The sequence below is a fragment of the Chiloscyllium punctatum genome, chromosome 21 (genome assembly GCF_047496795.1).
Source record: "Chiloscyllium punctatum isolate Juve2018m chromosome 21, sChiPun1.3, whole genome shotgun sequence".
Classification (NCBI taxonomy): domain Eukaryota; kingdom Metazoa; phylum Chordata; class Chondrichthyes; order Orectolobiformes; family Hemiscylliidae; genus Chiloscyllium; species Chiloscyllium punctatum.
In genome coordinates, this window is record NC_092759.1 from 168,931 (window position 1) to 188,061 (window position 19,131).

The window sequence follows — 19,131 nt, forward strand, 5'->3', positions numbered from 1 at the left end:
TCCGGTTTCCCATCGATCATTTTCATATTCTGAATTCTGTGAAGGGAATGAGAGTAGCAATCATTTACCTTTCCTGCCTCCCATTTGACGCCAACAGGCAACCACAAGGGTCAAGTACCACACAGAACTGGACGGGCATTCGCGCCACTTCATTGTTGGGTAAAGCTGTCTCTACTCATTTAAACTGACAGCAAAGCTCCCTCTACACTGTCTCCAATCAAACACTCACAGGGACAGGGACAGACGGGGTTAGATACAGAGTAAAGCTCCCTCTACACTGTTCCCCATCAAACACTCCCCAGGACAGGGTCAGCATGGGGTTAGATACAGAGTAAAGCTCCCTCTACACTGTCCCCCATCAAACACTCACAGGGACAGGTACAGCACGGGGTTAGATACAGAGTAAGGCTCTCTCTACACTGTCCCCCCATCAAACACTCCCCAGGACAGGGACAGCACAGGGTTAGATACAGAGTAAAGCCCCACACTGTCCCCATCAAACACTCCCAGAACAGGGACAGCACGTGGTTAGATACAGAGTAAAGCTCCCTGTACACTGTCCCCCCAGCAAACACTCCCTAGAACAGGGACAGCACGTGGTTAGATACAGAGTAAAGCTCCCTGTACTGTTTATGACTGAACGTCCTGTCCTGATGTAGGATAATGCAGCTGATGATCGTACCTTGTTTTTGCGATATCCACTGGCATGGAAGCTGCGGTTGTCACAAGCCCACTGATCATACTGGCACAGAAATGGCACAGGATGTTATCACGGAAATAACCTGCGATCACAGGAGCAGATTACAATTCAAACTCAGATTATAGCAGAGGCAGAGCGAGCTGATGACAGACCCTCTGGCCTGCAGGGTTTGAGATCAAGCCAGGGAGGGAGGGGGTAAGGGGGAGACAGGGGGAAGGGAACAGGTTAAAGGGTGAGCAGGAGAATCAGGACATGGAGCCATCTCACCTAAACCCAGCAGGAACTGCTTGGACTGGGAGTACGAGGCCAGCTGTGCTGCGTTCACCACTACCGCTCGCGTCATCGTCGGGATACAGCCCTGGAGGGGGAGGGGGGGGGGGGGGGGAGCGGGGGTAAGAGAACAAGGAGAGGCTGTGTCAGCGTGATCCACGAGCTGGCTCTAACACCAAAGACCTGCGTTTGTATAGCACCTCCCCGCACCCCAAAGCGTTTCCCGAGCAGGAGGAAGGTTGGGCGAGCTGATTTGGGCACAGTTGGCCCCCTCCCCCCCACACTAAGTGCTGCTGGGGCTGAGTGACAGGACTCCAGGGGAGTGCTCTTCCCGCCCAGTTTTACACCCACTGCCGAGGGTCAGCAGAGTCCTGCCAGAGAAGATCTCTCTGACAGTGTGGCACTCCGTCAGCGGTGAGCGTCGGCCTGGAACACAGGCTCTGCGTCTGGATGAATCGCGTACAGTGCCATTGCCCCCCACGGTCTGAGACAACGCAGCGCGCAGTTCCCCCAGCGCAAGGACTCCGAAACGTGCGAAGACAGGACAGAGGAGCAGCGAAATGCAGGCAGCTAGCACTAGCTTAGTTTGGTTGGGCTGGAGGGGCTGTTTCCAACTCTGCTGGCCATGGTGATGTTGAACAGTGCAGCTGAACGGCCTAACATTGGCTCCTCTCCCTTGGCCTGTTGTCCGACGGGCAATTTATTTCAGAGCGGGGCTGTGCTGCGGCTTACATTTGCTGTCAGCTTACCCTCCAGAGTGTGACGACCCCCTCCTCACGGGTAATTCGAATCAGTGCGTTAAATACGTTAGTGTAACCTCTCTGTTGGTCGACGGGCAACCTGCAGGAGAAAGGACGGCTTTCACGCTGGGGCCGCTGTTCATCGCAAAACCCCGGCTGGTCCCGATACAAACACAACAAGGATTGTGGATAGGGAAACCCCCCTCTTTCTCATTGGAGGAGGAGTCAAGAGCCAGGCTGGGGTGGGGGATATGTGTGTGTATGGAAGTGACGGGGTGGGGAGAGGGGCAAGAGGGGAGGTGGCAGATTTAAAATAAAAGGTGAACGGTTAAGAGCAGGTTTGAGGAGAAATGTTGCCGGTCAGAGGGCGACTACAGTCTGGAACTCTCAATTTGAAAGAGTGTTCGAGTCAAAGACTCTCAACATTTAAGTGATATTTGAGATGGATTCAGTTGCACTGCCAGGGCTACGGGTGAATAGGTGAGCAGTGGGAGGAGTGGCGACAGATCCTGCCTGAATAACCTCCTACACTGTTAAGGTCAATGATTCGACATGTATGTAAAAAGGCAGCAACTGAGGTGGACACAGGTCCCTTGGAGGCCAAGATGGGATTAATATTGATGTGGATAAAGAAAATAGCAGCCATCACAGGATCATGTAGTCCATAGAGACTGCACTGAAAAACTATTCTACATCTATACTAGCCTCACAGCCTAATTGAATGTTACGACGATTCAAGCGCTCATCCACACTGTTTTAGAAAGTTTGAGAGGTTATCCATCTCAGCTACCCTCCCGGGCTGACCCCCACCAGCCGCCGGGGAAACGTTTATTTCCTCAAGTCCCCTTGAAACCGCCTGCTCTTCACCTTAACATTATGCCACCTCATTAGTGACTAAGGGGGGGAGACAGCTGCTTCCTATCCACCCTTCCCATGCCCCTCGTAATGTTATATCCCTCTATCAGGATTCCCCCATCCCCCCCACCTTCGCTGCTCCAAAGAAAACAGCCCGAGCTTATCCAGCCTCTCTCCGTCGCTGAAACACTCCATCCCGGGCAATATCCCGGTGAACCTCCTGTGCACACCCCTCTCCCTGTGCAATCACATCCTCCCAAAAATGTGGGGACCAGAACTGACCAAAGCCTTTCTGCACTCCAATATCACCTCACCACGTTTATAACCTGGGCCAGAAATGACAAAGGCAAGTGTGCTGTTTGCCTTCTTGACCTGCCGTGCCACCTTCAGGGGTCTGTGGGCACGCTGCCCAAGATCCCTCCGAGCTTCCTAGTGTCCTGCCAGCTAAACACCTTCCTCCCACCCGGCCAATCATTATACCACCTGATGTTAGCCAAGAGTCTGGTGTCCTCCTTCCCAGTGCAAAGTCACAGCAGACGAGCTACATCAATTCCATCTTTCAGCCCAAACTCCAAAGTCACCTGAGGGTCCAGTCACAGATTCATACAACACGGAAACAGACCCTTCGGTCCTACTCGTCCATGCTGACCAAGTTTCCCAAACTAAATTAGTACCACCCGGCTTGTGTTTGGTCAAACCCCTCTAAACTTTTCCTGTCCATGTACTTGTCCAACTGTCTTTAACATTAAAAATCACACAACACCAGGTGATTTTTAACTTTGTCCACCCCAGTCCAACACCGGCATCTCCAAATCATGTCTTTAACATTGTAACTGTTCCAGCATCCACCACTTCCTCAGGAAGTTCATTCCACGCACGCATCACCCTCTGTGTGAAAAGTTCCTTTTAAATCTTTCTCCTCTCACCTTAAAAATATGGCCCCCTAGTTTTGAATTCCCCCACCTTGGGGGAAAAGACCTTTACTACCTACGCCCCTCGTGATTTTATAAACCTCAACAAGCTCATCCCTCAATCTCCTACAGTCCAGTAGAAAAACATGTCGCAGCCTGTTTTTATAACTCAAACCCTCCAATCACAGTAACGTCCTGGTAAATCTTTTCCAAACCCTCTCCAGTTTAATAATACCCTTCCTATAACAGAGCGAGTAAAACTGGATACAGTACTCCAGAACAGACCTCACCAAAATCCTGTACAACCTCAACATGACGTCCCAACTCAATGGTCTGAGCAACGAAGGTAAGCATGCTAAATACCTTCCTAACCACTCTGTCGACACATGATGCAAATCCCAAAGAACTATGTACCTGAACCCCTATATCTCTCTGTTCAATAATACTCCCCAAGGCCCTACCACTTACAGTCTTAGTCCTGGCCTTGATCATTTTACCAAAATGCAATACCTTGCATTTATCCAAATTAAACTTCCACCCACCATTTCTCAATGGGTTGGCCCAATCGATCAAGATCCTGCTGTACCCTCCGTTAACCCCCTTCACTACCCACTAGACCACTAATCTCGGTCAATTGTAATTTTGAATGTACTCTGGCGATTACAATCTCCAGCTCAGGGGGAACAGCGTCGACTCGACCAAACTAAAAACGGGGAAGTACTGGAAATCAGAAACAAAATCGGAAGCTGCTGGAAAAGCTCAGCAGGTCGGACGGCATCGGTGGAGAGAGGTCAGAGTTAATGTCTCTCTGAGGAAGGGTCACTGGGACTGAAATGTTAACTCTGATTTCTCTCCACAGATGCCATCAGACCTGCTGAGCTTTTCCAGCACTTTGTTTTTTTTTGTTTTCACTCTACAAAGCTCTATAATATTTTTACGGAAGGACCAGCTCTCAATCCCTACATTCCAGGGATTATGGGACTGTTCTGCTTGACCATCCTCAGTGGCCATATTGTCCCTGGAGAGTCTACCAGTCACCTTGTGTCTATTCTGTCTGATTAGTTGGAGGCAGCTTCTCTTCATTGCCTCCAGACCCACAGGTGACTCTGAACTGCCCTTTGGGCACTTAGGGACGGGCAGTAAACGCTGAGCTAGCCAGCAACACCCTCATCCTGTGAATGAATAAAGGCACGTTTCTTTCTGCAGCACTGACGAGGGACTACCCACCGGCCGCCTCTGCCTGTGCCAATGCCCTGCCCAGTGACGGACGCTGCCTGACCCACTGCCCCAGCCGCGGCATGCGCCCACCCACCTGCCGTCGGCTGTCATCCTGATGAGCGAGACCTCGGCTGGCGTCCCCACGAAGGCTCCGATGGCTCCTGCTGTCATGCCGATCAGCGCCTTCAACAGGAAGTTGGGCGGCGTCCCATCGGCTTTGGTGAGCTTCTCGAAGAGCACGGTGTAGATCCCCAGCCGGGTGGTGGTGTAGGTGGCCTGGCGCAGCAGGCCAGCCGAGAGGCTGCAGCCGCCAACCGGGGGGAGGGGTGGGGTGGGGGGGGTGGGGTGGGGGGGGTGGGGGGGGGGTACAAGGAGAGTATGACCGGGTGGGGGGGGGGGGGGGAAGAGGGAGAGGGGCACAGGGGGTACAGGGAGGGTATAACCAGGAGGAAGGGGGTGGGGTGAGGTGAGGAGGGAGAGAGGGGCGCGGGGGGCACATGGAGAGTATAACCAGGAGGAAGGGGGTGGGGTGAGGTGAGGAGGGAGAGAGAGGGGCAGGGGTTACAGGGAGAATGTGACCACGAGGAAGGGGGTGGGGTGAGGTGAGGAGGGAGAGAGGGGGGCAGGGGGTACAGGGAGAGTATAACCAGGAGGAAGGGGGTGGGGTGAGGAGGGAGAGAGAGGGGCGGGGGGTACAGGGAGAGTGTGACCAGGAGGAAGGGGGTGGGGTGAGGTGAGGAGGGAGAGAGAGGCGCGGGGGGTACAGGGAGAGTATAACCAGGAGGAAGGGGGTGGGGTGAGGAGGGAGAGAGAGGCGGGGGGGGCACAGGGAGAGTATAACCAGGAGGAAGGGGGTGGGGTGAGGTGAGGAGGGAGAGAGAGGGGCGGGGGGTACAGGGAGAGTATAACCAGGAGGAAGGGGGTGGGGTGAGGTGGGAGAGAGGGGAGTGGGGGGTACAGGGAGAGTGTGACCAGGAGGAAGGGGGTGGGGTGAGGTGAGGACGGAGAGAGAGGCGCGGGGGGTACAGGGAGAGTGTAACCAGGAGGAAGGGGGTGGGGTGAGGTGAGGACGGAGAGAGAGGCGCGGGGGGTACAGGGAGAGTGTGACCAGGAGGAAGGGGGTGGGGTGAGGAGGGAGAGAGAGGCGGGGGGGGGTACAGGGAGAGTGTAACAGGGGGGAGAGAAAGAAGGGGGTGGTGGAGGGAGAGGAGGGAGTGGGGGGGGGGGCACAGAGAGTGTGTGACCGGGTGGGGGGAGGGCAGGGAAAGAGAAGGGGGGTGAGACAACAGGGGAGGGGGGCAGGAGAGAGGGTGTGGGGAAAGGGGGTGGGTGGGGAAAGGGTGTAGGGTGCGAGGGGGGCAGGGAAGGGGGGGAGGAACAGCACATTCTGATTTTACTGCTCAGACAAAATGACAACACTCACGTAAGAAGAACACAGCACACGGCGAAGCAAGGACAAAGCCAGCTCTCAAAAAGAGCATACTTTCCAGGTGGGAGGTACGAGAGGTATAAGCTTGTGTTCTCCTGGTCAGTAGGGGACCTTCTGCCTCTGGTGTTAGGTCTGGACAATCTCAGACTGGATTCCAGCGAGCGTCAAGACTCAGATAGCCCTGCCATTAGAGAGTGGGAGGCAGGCTCAAACAAAAATGACCTGATCCCCCTCCTGCTGCACCCGCTCCCCTGGCCTGGCCAAGGGAAAGTGGGGACTGTAGCCATGTGGCACCAAGAGGGAAAACCCAGAGCTCACACGGTAACGCCGAGGAAGGTGAGTGATCCCCGTCTCGGCAACTGGCCTCAGTATGCTGGGTGAAGGTGGGGGGGGGGGGGGGGTGGTCTGGACTTGTGATGGAGGGGGAACAGGGAAAGGAGAGGTGTGAGCCACAGCTTCCCGACGTGGCACAGGGATCTTACTTTGCATTAATCCTGCCCGGAGGAAGGTGTCCCAGGCAGGATTACTTACCCGGTGTAGATTCCAGTGACACCCTCGGCCTTCAGAATATTGGTCAGGGCGTGGAAGCTGGTCTTGTACTCCTTTGTGCGCGCCCCTTGGCCACTCAACTGCATTCGGTTCTTCACCAGGTCCAAGGGCTGGACAAAGAAGGTGGCACCCATCCTGAAAGAGAAAACCCAGCTCTGGTTCAGTCCGGTTTCCAAGCCTGGGGCGGGCAGGGTGTTAGACGCTTTAAACCCTAAGTAAGAGATGCAGGAGTGCTGGCCAGTGAAACCCACTCCTGTACGGGGTGTCCTGTCAGACCATTAGGCCCTGAGCAGAACAGCAATGATTAAAATCTTACTTCCATCTCAGACACTGACACAAAGCTTTATGCACAGACTGCCTACAGTGTGGAAGCAGTCCCTTTGACTTAGTCCCCCACCCCACCCCTGTAACCCTGCGTTCCCCATGACTAATCCAGCCAGCCGACACGTCCCTGAGCACTAGGGGCATTTCAGCACGGCCAGTTCACCTGAACCTGTACATCGTTGGACTGTGGGATTAAACCCACACAGACACTGGGAGAAGGTGTAAACTCCACACGGCCAGTCGGCTGAGTGGGGCTGAACCCGGATCCCTGGTGCTGTGAGGCAGCAGTGCCAACCGCTGAGCGGCCGTGCCATTAATGCAGCCTTGACTTTATCAGACACCCTTGTTGATAGGATTACCAAGTGGGACAACAGGCCAAGTGGGGAAAGGTGCCAAGGTAACATGACCATGGGAAAGTGATGTCCTCAGTGACAAATCTTGCAGGAAAAAGAGAAGCTGAGACCTTGGCAGCATCTGTGGGAATTGCTTGTGTTTAAGAAACACAGGATTATGGGGTCTCAGCCCTTTTTACTGGGTGGCACAGTGGCTCAGTGGTTAGCACTGCTGCCTTACTACACCAGGGACCTGGGTTCAATTCCCGCCTCGGGCAACTGTCTGTGTGGAGTTTGCACGTTCTCCCCGTGTCTGCGTGGGTTTCCTCCGGGTGCTCCGGTTTCCTCCCACAGTCCAAAGATGTGCAGGTTAGGTGAATTGGCCATGCTAAATTGCCCGTAGTGTTAGATGAAGGGGTAAACGTGGGGGTCTGGGTGGGTTGCGCTTCGGCGGGTCGGTGTGGACTTGTTGGGCCGAAGGGCCTGTTTCCACACTGTAATGTAATCTAATCTAATCTAATCAGATCAGGCCCTTTGGCCCACAATGTTGTGCCGAGGTTTAATCCTAATGTAAATAAAATAACTTAACCTACGCACCCCTCAACTCACTGCTATCCACGTGCATTTCCACATGTCCAGCAGTTGTTCAAATGTCCCCAATGACTCTACTTCCACCACCATCACTGACATTTAATTTAAAATGTGAGAGACCCATTCAGAAGTCAAAGAACAGCGGAGAAGAAGCTGTTCTTGAACCTGTTGGTACGTGTGTTTAAGCTTTTGTATCTTCTGCCTGACTGAAAGGGTTGGGAGAGATTTTAACCGGGCTGCAAGGGGTCTTTGATAATGTTGGCTGCCTTCCTGAGGCAGTGGGTAGTACAGATGGAGTCAATAGATGGAAGGTTGGTTTGTGTAATGGACTGGGCTGTGTTCACAGCTCTCTGTAGTTTCTTACTGTCCTGGGTACCACGCTGAGATGCACCTATAAAACATGGAAAGTGTCTTTATGGACATGCTGAATTTCCTTAGCTTCCTGTGGAAGCAGGGGCGTTGTAGAGTTTTCTTGACTGTCTTTATCGACGTGGGTGGACCAGGATAGGTCATTGGTGGACATCCACTCTCGACCATCTCCCCCTCAGCCCCGGCGATAGACAGGAGCTTCCACCACTCAGCTGCTTCGCTGAGAGAGAGATTGTTCTGTTTACCAGAGGATTGTGGGACTGAACGTGAGACAGAGGGATGGGGTGGAGGAGGTCAGAGTGGGTGGGAGGATTTGAAAGCGAGGGTGCAAGCTTTACACAAATCTGTCCCTGGTCAGGGGAAACGGGAGTCAAATACAGCTACTACCCAAGTACCTAGCCCCCCTGCCAACAGCAGAGCTCAGAGAGTGGGTATAGCTGGGTCCACTCAAGGAAGCAGCCTGGCCGGGCGGGTACATCAGGAGAGGGTCCAGGGAAACGAGACGTTGATGAATCCTGTACCTTCTCAGCTGCTCCAGCCAAAGCAGCAGACTGCCATACTGAAGCTTGGGGGGGGGGGGGGGGGGGGGGGGCATGCATGCTCCTGAGCAACGCCATGTTTAACACAGAGCTGACTCAAAGTTTGGGAGAAGATTTGTAGCTCGGGTGCTCGTTGTTGTGGTTCTGTTCGCCGAGCTGGGAATTTGTGTTGCAGATGTTTTGTCCCCTGTCTAGGTGACATCCTCAGTGCTTGGGAGCCTCCTGTGAAGCACTTCTGTGATGTTTTCTCCGGTATTTATAGTGGCCTGTCTCTGCAGCTTCCGGCTGTCAGTTCCAGCTGTCTGCTGCAGTGGCCGGTATATTGGGTCCAGGTTGATGTGTTTGTTGATAGAGTCTGTGGATGAGTGCCATGCCTCTAGGAATTCCCTGACTGTTCTCTGTTTGGCTTGCCCTATAAAGGTAGTGTTGTCCCAGTCGAATTCATGTTGCTTGTCTTCTGCATGTGTGGCTACTAAGGATAGCTGGTCGTGTCGTTTCGTGGCTAGTTGGTGTTCGTGTATACGGATCGTTTTGTACACTACATTGGTTTTGCTGAGAGCTGACTGCAATAATAGGAACCTACGCAAGGACATGGAGTGAGGTCAGGTGCTGAACACTAAGCACTCCGCTAAAGAAAATAAAACACCAGCAAGCTGACCAATTCGATGTCTCATGGCGAGCATTGCAAAACTACAGTGTCATCAAATAGCTTTAAGGTCTCATCACTATGGGGGGCGGGGGGGGGGGAGAAGAGGGACACCACATTAACCTCCGACACAGATTTGGACTGGCCTTGGTTTGAGCATGGCGCCCAGGTGTGGAATGGCAGGAGCAGAGGCCAGCTATACCAACTCCAAACTTAAAAACAGCTCCCTTACCCAGAGAAGCTCAGAGCGGCTGAGTCACTGTCACACAGAGGCATGTTGGCTGAAGGGGGGGGTGGATTTTCCAACAGCTTTCTCCTCGGTGTCCAGATTACTAGCCTTCAGCAGTCCTCAGCAATGACTCCAACCCCATGAAGCCTCACGGCAGCAGATCAATCGGGGCTGATTACCACGTACTGGCCCTCTTTAGCAGAAGTCTCAGTGCTCCTCCAAGTGAAGCAGTGCTTAGAGAATGCGTGGAGCGTTCCAATGTAACAGGGCAGGGGGAGATTCATCGCCCATCACCCACAGTGGCTCAGCAGCACGACTATTGTGCTGAGACACTGGATGAGGTGGGTGGGGAGGGAACCATACAGTAAAACATCCTTGACCTCATCCTCACTAGGAGAAAGTGAGGACTGCAGATGCTGGAGATCAGAGCTGAAAATGTGTTGCTGGAAAAGCGCAGCAGGTCAGGCAGCATCCGAGGAGCAGGAGAACTGACGTTTTGGGCATCAGCCCTTCTTCAGGAATGGATGCTGCCTGACCTGCTGCGCTTTTCCAGCAACACATTTTCAGCTCATCCTCACTAACCTGCCTGCCTGCTGCAGCAGCATCGAGCTGTGACAATCTCGGTAAGAGTGACCATTACCCAGTCAGAGTCCGAGAGGTGGACAGCACGGAAACAGACCCTTCGGTCCACCCCGGCCCGATATCCAAAATTAACCGAGTCCCATTGGCCTCGAAATCCCTCTTAAACCCGTCCTATTCATGTACCTATCTAGATGACAATTAAAAGCTATAATTGTACCAGCCTCCACCACTTCCTCAGGCAGCTCATTCCATACACACACCCCCCCTCTGTGTGGAAAAAGTTGCCCCTCAACTCCATTTCAAATCTTTCCCCTCTCACCTTAAACCTATGACCTCCGGTTGTGGAGTCCCCCACCCCAGGGAAAATACACTGTCTATTTACCCTAACCATGCCCCTAATGATTTTATAAGCTTCTCTAGGGTCACCCCCTCCGACACTCCTGGGGAGATAGCCCCTGTGAAGGGCATCTCCTGATGTTTATTCCACAGTGCAGGAGCTGAAGGGAGGCCTGTGAATCCAGAGTCCGGAGATCCGTAAGGGAAACTGGAGGGTCACGAAATCTTGTACCTTGGGGAGGAACACCAAGGAGAAACCAGAGTGAACACCAGCGAGTCAAACTAAGGCCAAATCTTTACATTTCTTCTCGATGTCGATGAAGTTTTGTTTAAGAATGTGAATTGAAAGCAGCCTTCTTGATCGGCACCACATCCACAAGCAGCCCCTGCCTCCATCACCGACGCTCAGTAGCAGCAGTCTGAACAAGATGTACTGCAACAACTTACCAAGGCTCCTCCAACAGCACCTTCCAAACCCACCACCACTGGACACAATCCATCCCCCTCTCTCCCCCGAAGATGCTGCTGAAACCCACCTGACAAAGCTTCGGCCACTCCTTCCTAACATCTACTCCAAACGGTTTGCCTCCTGTCTTTTATCCAGTTCCTCTCCCAAAGTGCACCATTAAGGCACTCTTGTTGAGAAGTTAGATGGCCATCCAGTCCTCCAAGCCTGCTCTGCCCATTGGAGATCGTGACTGATCATCTGCCTCTGTGGCATTTTAATGCATTGTAACTCAGCAAACCTGCAGAGTTTCTCCGGCTCTTTGCAATTGTTGAAGACATTTTTACTCCCGCGTTCAAATCCTCTTGCGATGAAGGCCAACACTATATCTGCTCTTTTAATGACTTGCTGCACCTAGAACATCAGCTTTCAGTGATTTGTTCACCAGGACACCAAGGTTCCTTAGACACCAATACTTTCCAACCTCTCGCCAATTTTGATGCGTAAAATGTGCGACTTATACAAAACGAATCGCATCTTTCACGTCCTGCAGACATTCTAATGCACTTTACAGATCTAATAAAGCTTTTTTTTATTGAAATATAGACATTATTGTAATGCAGGATATGTAGCAGTTTGCAATCAGCAATATAACATTTGTTTAACACGAGGATAAATATTTGCCCAGGATACCGAGGGTGGGGGGGGGGGGTGAAATGAACTCCCCACTTTGTCTTCAGAGTGTAAGAGCATAGAATTTTTCTAGAGGTTAGTGGAACCCCAGTCTGACCTCTCACTAGAGATATCACTAACTGTACTTAGAGTGCCAACCGTATCAAATGTCTGTGGGTCTTGAGCCCACTATTTAACTGAAGTACTTCCAGACGCCACCGTGCGGCACATTTCACTTCCCCACTTAGTAACCTTTCCAAAGCAAAAAGTGCTCCTTATGAACATAGAAAAATACAGCGCAGTACAGGCCCTTTGGCCCTCGATGTTGCGCCGATCCAAGCCCACCTAACCTACACTAGCCCACTATCCTCCATATGCCTATCCAATCACCGTTTAAATGCCCATAAAGAGGGAGAGTCCACCACTGCTACTGGCAGGGCATTCCATGAACTTACGACTCGCTGAGTAAAGAATCTACCCCTAACATCTGTCCTATACCTACCACCCCTTAATTTAAAGCTATACCCCCTCGTAATAGCTGACTCCATACATGGAAAAAGGTTCTCATGGTCAACCCGATCTAACCCCTAATCATCTTGTACACCTCTATGAAGTCACCCCTAAACCTTCTTTTCTCTAATGAGAACAGCCCCAAGTGCCTCAGCCTTTCCTCATACGATCTTCCTACCATGCCAGGCAACATCCTGGTAAACCTCCTCTGCACCCGTTCCAGTACCTCCACATCCTTCCTATAGTATGGCGACCAAAACTGTACACAATACTCCAGATGCGGCCGCACCAGAGTCTTGTACAACTGCAACATGACCTCAGGACTCCAGAACTCAATACCTCTACCAATGAAGCCCAGTACGCCATATACGTTCTTCACAGCACTATTGACCTGGGTGGCAACTTTCGGAGATCTGTGTACATGGACACCAAGATCCCTCTGCTCATCCACACTACCAAGTATCTGACCATTAGCCCAGTACCCCATCTTCTTGTTACTCTTACCAAAGTTAATCACTTCCCACTTACCTACATTGAACTCCATTTGCCACCTTTCTGCCCAGCTCTGCAGCTTATCTATATCCCGCTGTAACCTGCCACACCCTTCCTGTCAACAACTCCACTGATTTTCATATCATCCGCAAACTTGCTCACCCAACCTTCTAGCCCTTCCTCCAGGTCATTTATAAAAATGACAAACAGCAATGGTCCCAAAACAGATCCTTGCGGAACACCGCTAGTAGCTGCACTCCAAGATGAACCTTTACCATCAACTACTACCCTCTGTCTTCTTCCAGCCAGCCAATTCCTAATCCAAACCTCCAACTCACCCTCAATGCCATACCTCCGTATTTTTTGCAGGAGACTGGGAACAAGGTAAATATGATTGTACCCTTTAGACAGAATAATTTTCACACAAAACCCCTGCTGCACAGAAAAACAGATCGAGAGACCGGTGCAAGGGCAATTAATTTTAAAATGAAGCCAAATCGTTAGTTCATACCCCTTCTGCTTAAGGCAGTCCCAAAATTGTCAGTGCACATCTTAAGACTGTCCCTCAGGAATGAAGATGACACTCCTCCATTGGGGAGCTGTGGGTTCTGAGGTGACAGATCAGTCCAATTTTGGATCCTCACATCCTGCAACAAATGGGGGGCAGAAAAGGAGGTGCTGTGTGGGATGCCCTGACTTCCACATCTTAATGTGCAGACAGCACACACAGACCTAGCGGGGAAAAAAAACGAATTCTTAACGTCTATCGTTCCCCGTGTGCACAAAAGGGCAACGCTAAATCAGATTAAAGTCATGATGGTTGCACGTTAAACAGTTTGAAAATGGAAACAGGTCAAAATCTGAGCTCAGAACCCTTGTTTACATGTCAACCAGGAAAATAAAAGGCAGTGTTATAACTCTACACGCTTCTGCCTCGTGCTAAAGCAGCAGAAGCAAAAGCATGATTGAGTCATTCGCTCGTTACATTTAAAAGAGTGAAACTTTTGACATGCAATGCATGCAGCTTAAGGAGAGTCACAGCATGAGTGCACTGGTTTGCTCAGCAAATGGGGCAAACTCAGGGAAACATTACAGTCGGCCATCGGCCCATGCAGCGGCCAAGGGCAAAACCCGACATTTCAACCGAAAATAAACGCTCTTTAAATTCCGTTTCGAGCGGCCAGCGGCGGTTATTTCAAGACGGCGGTTGATTCAATGTCAGGTTACGTTACCCCGCTAGGCCCCCGAAGAGGAATTTGATGGATTTGGGGGAGGTCCGGGCCTTCCCCCCTGCTTTCTCCGGCGCCATCTTTCACCAAGGTGACTCGGCGGGGCGCGACGTGCGCGGGGCCGCGGCGGCGTGCGCGTTCGCACGAGGGAGGTACTGCGCACGCGCCGGCATGGGCGGGGCCGACTGCCGCCGCCACCACCTCCCACCCCGGCGGGGCGTGGTCCGATACAAGCGCATGCGTACTCTCATCGTGCGCCGTGGCTCGATGGGCTAGCGCTTCCGCCTCCGATTCAAATGTTTGCGGGTTCGAGTCCCGCTCCCGCCGAGGAAACCTGGCGCCCCAAGTCTAACGCTCGTAGTTTGCATGTTCAGCCTCGTGCTTTTACCTATACAGGATCTTCTTTTTAATCACCAACACCATTGTTAAATTATTCTGACCTCTCTCTGTAATACTGCATTTTGTTTATAAGAATCCCTGCAGTATGGAAGCGGGCCATTCAGCCCATCAAATCCACACAGATGCACTGGAGAACATCCCATTCAAACCCACGCCCATGCATTTTCCATGGCTAACCCACCTAGCTTACACACTAAGCACAGCCAATCCACTCTCACCTGCACATCTTTGGACGGTGGGAGGAAACCAGAGCACCCAGAGAAAACCCATATGGGCATGGGGTGGGGGGATGGGGGGGGTAAGAATGTGCAAGCAATTCTTCAGACAATCACCTGCCAAAGGTGGAATTGAGCCCCGGTCCCTAGTACTGTGAGACAGCATTGCCAACCACTGAGCTCCTGTGTTCTACCACACTAATGTACTTTGTATGGTACAATCAGCCGGGACAGCACACAAAACAACACTTTTCACTATATCTCGGGACATAGAACAAAGAAAATTTACAGCCCAGGAACAGGCCCATCGGCCCTCCAAACCTGAGCCGATCCACATCCACCGTCTGAACCTGTCGGCCAATTCCTAAGCATCTGTATCCCTCTGCTCCCCACCTACTCATGCATCTGTCCAGATGTACCTTAAATGAATTTCCTGTGCCTGCCTCTACCACCTCTGCTGGCAACGCGTTCCAAACACCCACCACCCTCGGTGTGAAGTACTTGCCACGTGTATCCCCCTTAAACTTTCCACCTCTCACCTTGAAAGCATGACCTCTCATTATTGAATCCTTCACCCTAGGATAAAGCTTTTTTCTATCCACCCTGTCTATATCCTTTATGATTTTATAAACCTCAATCAAGTCCCCCTCAATCTCCTTTTTTCTAATGAAAACAAACCTAACCTACTCAACCTCTCTTCATAGCTAGCACCTTCCATACCAGGCAACATCCTCGTAAACCTTCTCTGCACCCTCTCCAAAGATTCCACATCCTTTTGGTAATGTGGTGACCAGAACTGTACACAGTATTCTAAATGTAGCTGAACCAAAGTCTTGTACAATGTTAACATGACTTGCCAGCTCTTATACTCAATACCCTGTCCAATGAAGGCAAGCATACCATATGCCTTCTTGACCACTCTATCCACCTGTGCAGCAACCTTCAGGGTACAATGGACCTGCACTCCCAGATCTTTCTGCTCATAAACTTTTCCCAAGTCTCTTCCATTCATTGTATAATTCACTCTAGAATTAGAGTTGCCTAAATGCATCACCTCACATTTGTCTGGACTGAACTCCATCTGCCACTTTTCCAACTCTCCAGTCTATCTATATTCTCCTGTGTTCTCTGACAGTCCCTTATGCTTTCTGCTACTCCACCAATCTTCGTGTCATCTGCAAACTTGCTGATCATACCAACAGTGCCCTCTTCCAGATCATTTATGTATATTACAAACAACAGTGGCCCCAACACTGACCCCTGTGGAACCCCACTGGTCACCTTTCTCCATTTCAAGAAACTCCCTTCAACTGCTACTCTCTGTCTCCTGATGCTCAACCAGTCCTTTATCCACCGAGCTACAACACCCTGCATACCAGACGACTTCACTTTCTCCATTAGTTTACCATGGGGAACCTTATCAAACGCCTTACTAAAGTCCATGTATATGACATCAACAGCCCGCCCTCCATCTATCAGCTTGGTCACTTCCTCAAAGAACTCTATTAAGTTGGTAAGGCACGGTCTCCCCCGCACAAAACCATGTTGCCTATCACTGAAACGCCCATTCTTTTCGGAATATAAGTAGATCCTATCCCTCAGTACCTTCTCCAGCAACTTTCCCATCACTGATGTCAGGATCACTGGTCTGTAATTACCCGGAATATCCCTACTACCCTTCTTGTACAGGGGGTCAACATGAGCAACCTTCCAGCCCTCCTGCACCTCACCTGTATTTAAGGATGCCACAAAGGTATCTGTCAGGGCCCCAGCTATTTCCTCTCTCGCCTTCCTCGGCAACCTGGGATAGATCCCATCCGGTCCTGGGGATTTGTCCACCTTAATAACCTTTAGCCTACCCAACACATCTTCCCTATTTATGTCAACGTGATCCAGACTAATCCCAACATTCATCATTTCCCTCTCCTCAGTGAACACTGATGCAAAGTAATCATTCAGAATCTCACCCATTCTCTCAGGGTCGGCACACAGCCTTCCTTCCTTCATTATCCTTTAGTGGACCGATCCTTTCTCTAGTTACCAGCTTGCTTCTTATATAAGAATAAAATGCTTTAGGAATCTCCTTAATTCTGCTCACTAAAGCTATTTCATGACCCCTTTTAGCCTGCTTGATTCCTTGTTTAAGACTTGTTTTACTCTCCCAATATTCCTCCAAGGCCCGTTCTGTTCCTAGCTGCCTGGACCTTATGTATGCTTCCCTTTTCCTCTTGGCTAGTCGTACAATTTCTCCTGTCATCCACGGTTCATGAATCTTGCCTTTCCTATCCTTTGCTTTCAACGGGACCTGCCTATCCTGTGCTATCTTTAACCTATCTTTGAAAGCCTCCCACATTATCAAATGTGGACTGCCCTTCAAATAGCTGTATCCAATCTATATTTCCCAGCTCCTGCCTAATTTTGATATAATTGGCCTTGGCCCAGTTGAGCACTCTTCCCTTAGGACCACTCTCTTCATTATCTACGAGTATTGTGCTCACTATTCCCAAAGAAATCCCCCAGCACAACTTCCACCACCTGGCCTGGCTCATTCCCCAACACCAGGTCCAATATGGCCCCTTCCCTCATCAGACTATTGACACACTGCTTTAGAAAACTCTCCTGGAGGCTTCTTACAAATTCTACCCCATCCCGACCTCTGACGCTAAGTGTATCCCAGTCAATGTTGGGAAAATTAAAATCTCCCATCACCACCACCCTGTTGCCTCTACATCTTCCCATAATCTGTTGACCTATTTGTTCTTCCAGCTCATGCTCACTGTTGGGAGGCTTGTGTTACAGCCCCAACAGTGTAACTGCACCCTTCTTAGTTCTCAGCTCTACCCATAATGCCTCACTACCCATAATGCCTCATTAGTCCTCCATAGTGCCCTCCTTTAGCACAGCAGTGATATCATCCCTGACCAGCAATGCAACACCTCCCCCCCCCCCTTTTACGGGGGTGGGGGGGGGTTCCCGAGGGGAGGGGGGAGTGTGTCAATATTTATAGCGGGTTCCCGAGTGGAGGGGGGGGGGAAGTGTGTCAGTATTTACAGGGGTATCCCTGAGGTGGCGGGGGGGGGGAATGTCCGTATTTACAGGGTGGGTTCCCGAAGGGAGGGGGAAGTGTGTCAGTATTTACAGGGGGGTTCCCGAGGGGAAGGGGGGAGTGTGTCAGTATTTACAGGGGGGTTGTCCCTGAGGGGAGGGGTGGGTGTCAGTATTTACAGGGGGATCCCAAGGGGAGGGGGGAGTGTGTCCCCAAGTGGAGGGGGGTGTGTGTCAGTATTTACGGGAGCGAGCCCGAGGGGAGGGGGGAGTGTGTCATTATTTACAGGGGATCCCCGGGGGAGGGGGGAGTGTGTCAGCATTTACAGGGGGGGTCGCGGGGGGGAGGAGGGAGAGGGGTGTGTGTGTGTGTCAGTATTTAAAGGGGGGATGTCCCCGAGGGGAGGGGGGAGTGTGTCAGTATTTACAGGGGGGTCCCGGGGGAGAGAGGGGAGTGTATCACTATTTACAGGGGGGTCACCGACGGGAGGGGGGAGTGTGTCAGTATTTACAGGGGGGTCCTGGAGGGGAGGGGGGAGTGTGTCAGTATTTACAGGGGGGGTCCCCGAGGGGAGGGGGAGTGTGTCAGTATTTACAGGGGGGTCCCGGGGGAGAGAGGGGAGTGTATCACTATTTACAGGGGGGTCACCGACGGGAGGGGGGAGTGTGTCAGTATTTACAGGGGGGTCCTGGAGGGGAGGGGGGAGTGTGTCAGTATTTACAGGGGGGGTCCCCGAGGGGAGGGGGAGTGTGTCAGTATTTACAGGGGGGTCCCCGAGGGGAGGGGGGAGTGTGTCAGTATTTACAGGGGGGTCCCCGGGGGGAGGGGGAGTGTGTCAGTATTTATGGAGGGGGTGTCCACGAGGGGAGGGGGAGTGTGTCAGTATTTACAGGGGGGTCCCCGAGGGGAGGGGGGAGTGTGTCAGTATTTACAGGGGGGTCCCTGAGGGGAGGGGGGAGTGTGTCAGTATTTACAGGGGCGTCCCCGAGGGGAGGGGGGAGTGTGTCAGTATTTACAGGGGGGTCCCTGAGGGGAGGGGGGAGTGTGTCAGTATTTACAGGGGGGTCCCCGAGGGGAGGGGGGAGTGTGTCAGTATTTACAGGGGGGGTCCCCGAGGGGAGGGGGGAGTGTGTCAGTATTTACAGGGGGGTCCCCGAGGGGAGGGGGGAGTGTGTCAGTATTTACAGGGGGGGTCCCCGAGGGGAGGGGGGAAGTGTGTGTGTATTTACAGGGGGCTCCCCGAGGGGAGGGGGGAGTGTGTCAGTATTTACAGGGGGGGCCCCGAGGGGAGGGGGGAGTGTGTCAGTATTTACAGGGGGGGAGGTCCCTGAGGGGAGGGGGGAGTGTGTCAGTATTTACAGGGGGGGTCCCCGAGGGGAGAGGGGAGTGTGTCAGTATTTACAGGGGGGTCCCCGGGGGGAGGGGGAGTGTGTCAGTATTTATGGAGGGGGTGTCCCCGAGGGGAGGGGGAGTGTGTCAGTATTTACAGGGGCGTCCCCGAGG

At 52.1% G+C, this 19,131-nt stretch overlaps 1 protein-coding gene across 1 annotated transcript in view; it reads right to left on the reverse strand.

Annotated features, from left to right (window-relative positions):
• The window catches only part of slc25a11 (solute carrier family 25 member 11), a 21,489-nt gene extending 7,403 nt beyond the window's left edge, over positions 1–14,086 (reverse strand). Inside the window, 7 exon segments of the mRNA XM_072591381.1 lie at positions 1–36; positions 683–782; positions 968–1,058; positions 1,720–1,810; positions 4,789–4,995; positions 6,655–6,807; positions 13,972–14,086. Of these exon segments, the coding sequence (XP_072447482.1) occupies positions 1–36; positions 683–782; positions 968–1,058; positions 1,720–1,810; positions 4,789–4,995; positions 6,655–6,807; positions 13,972–14,048 (755 nt within the window). The 5' untranslated portion in view covers positions 14,049–14,086.
• Positions 14,087–19,131: the final 5,045 nt, after the last annotated feature.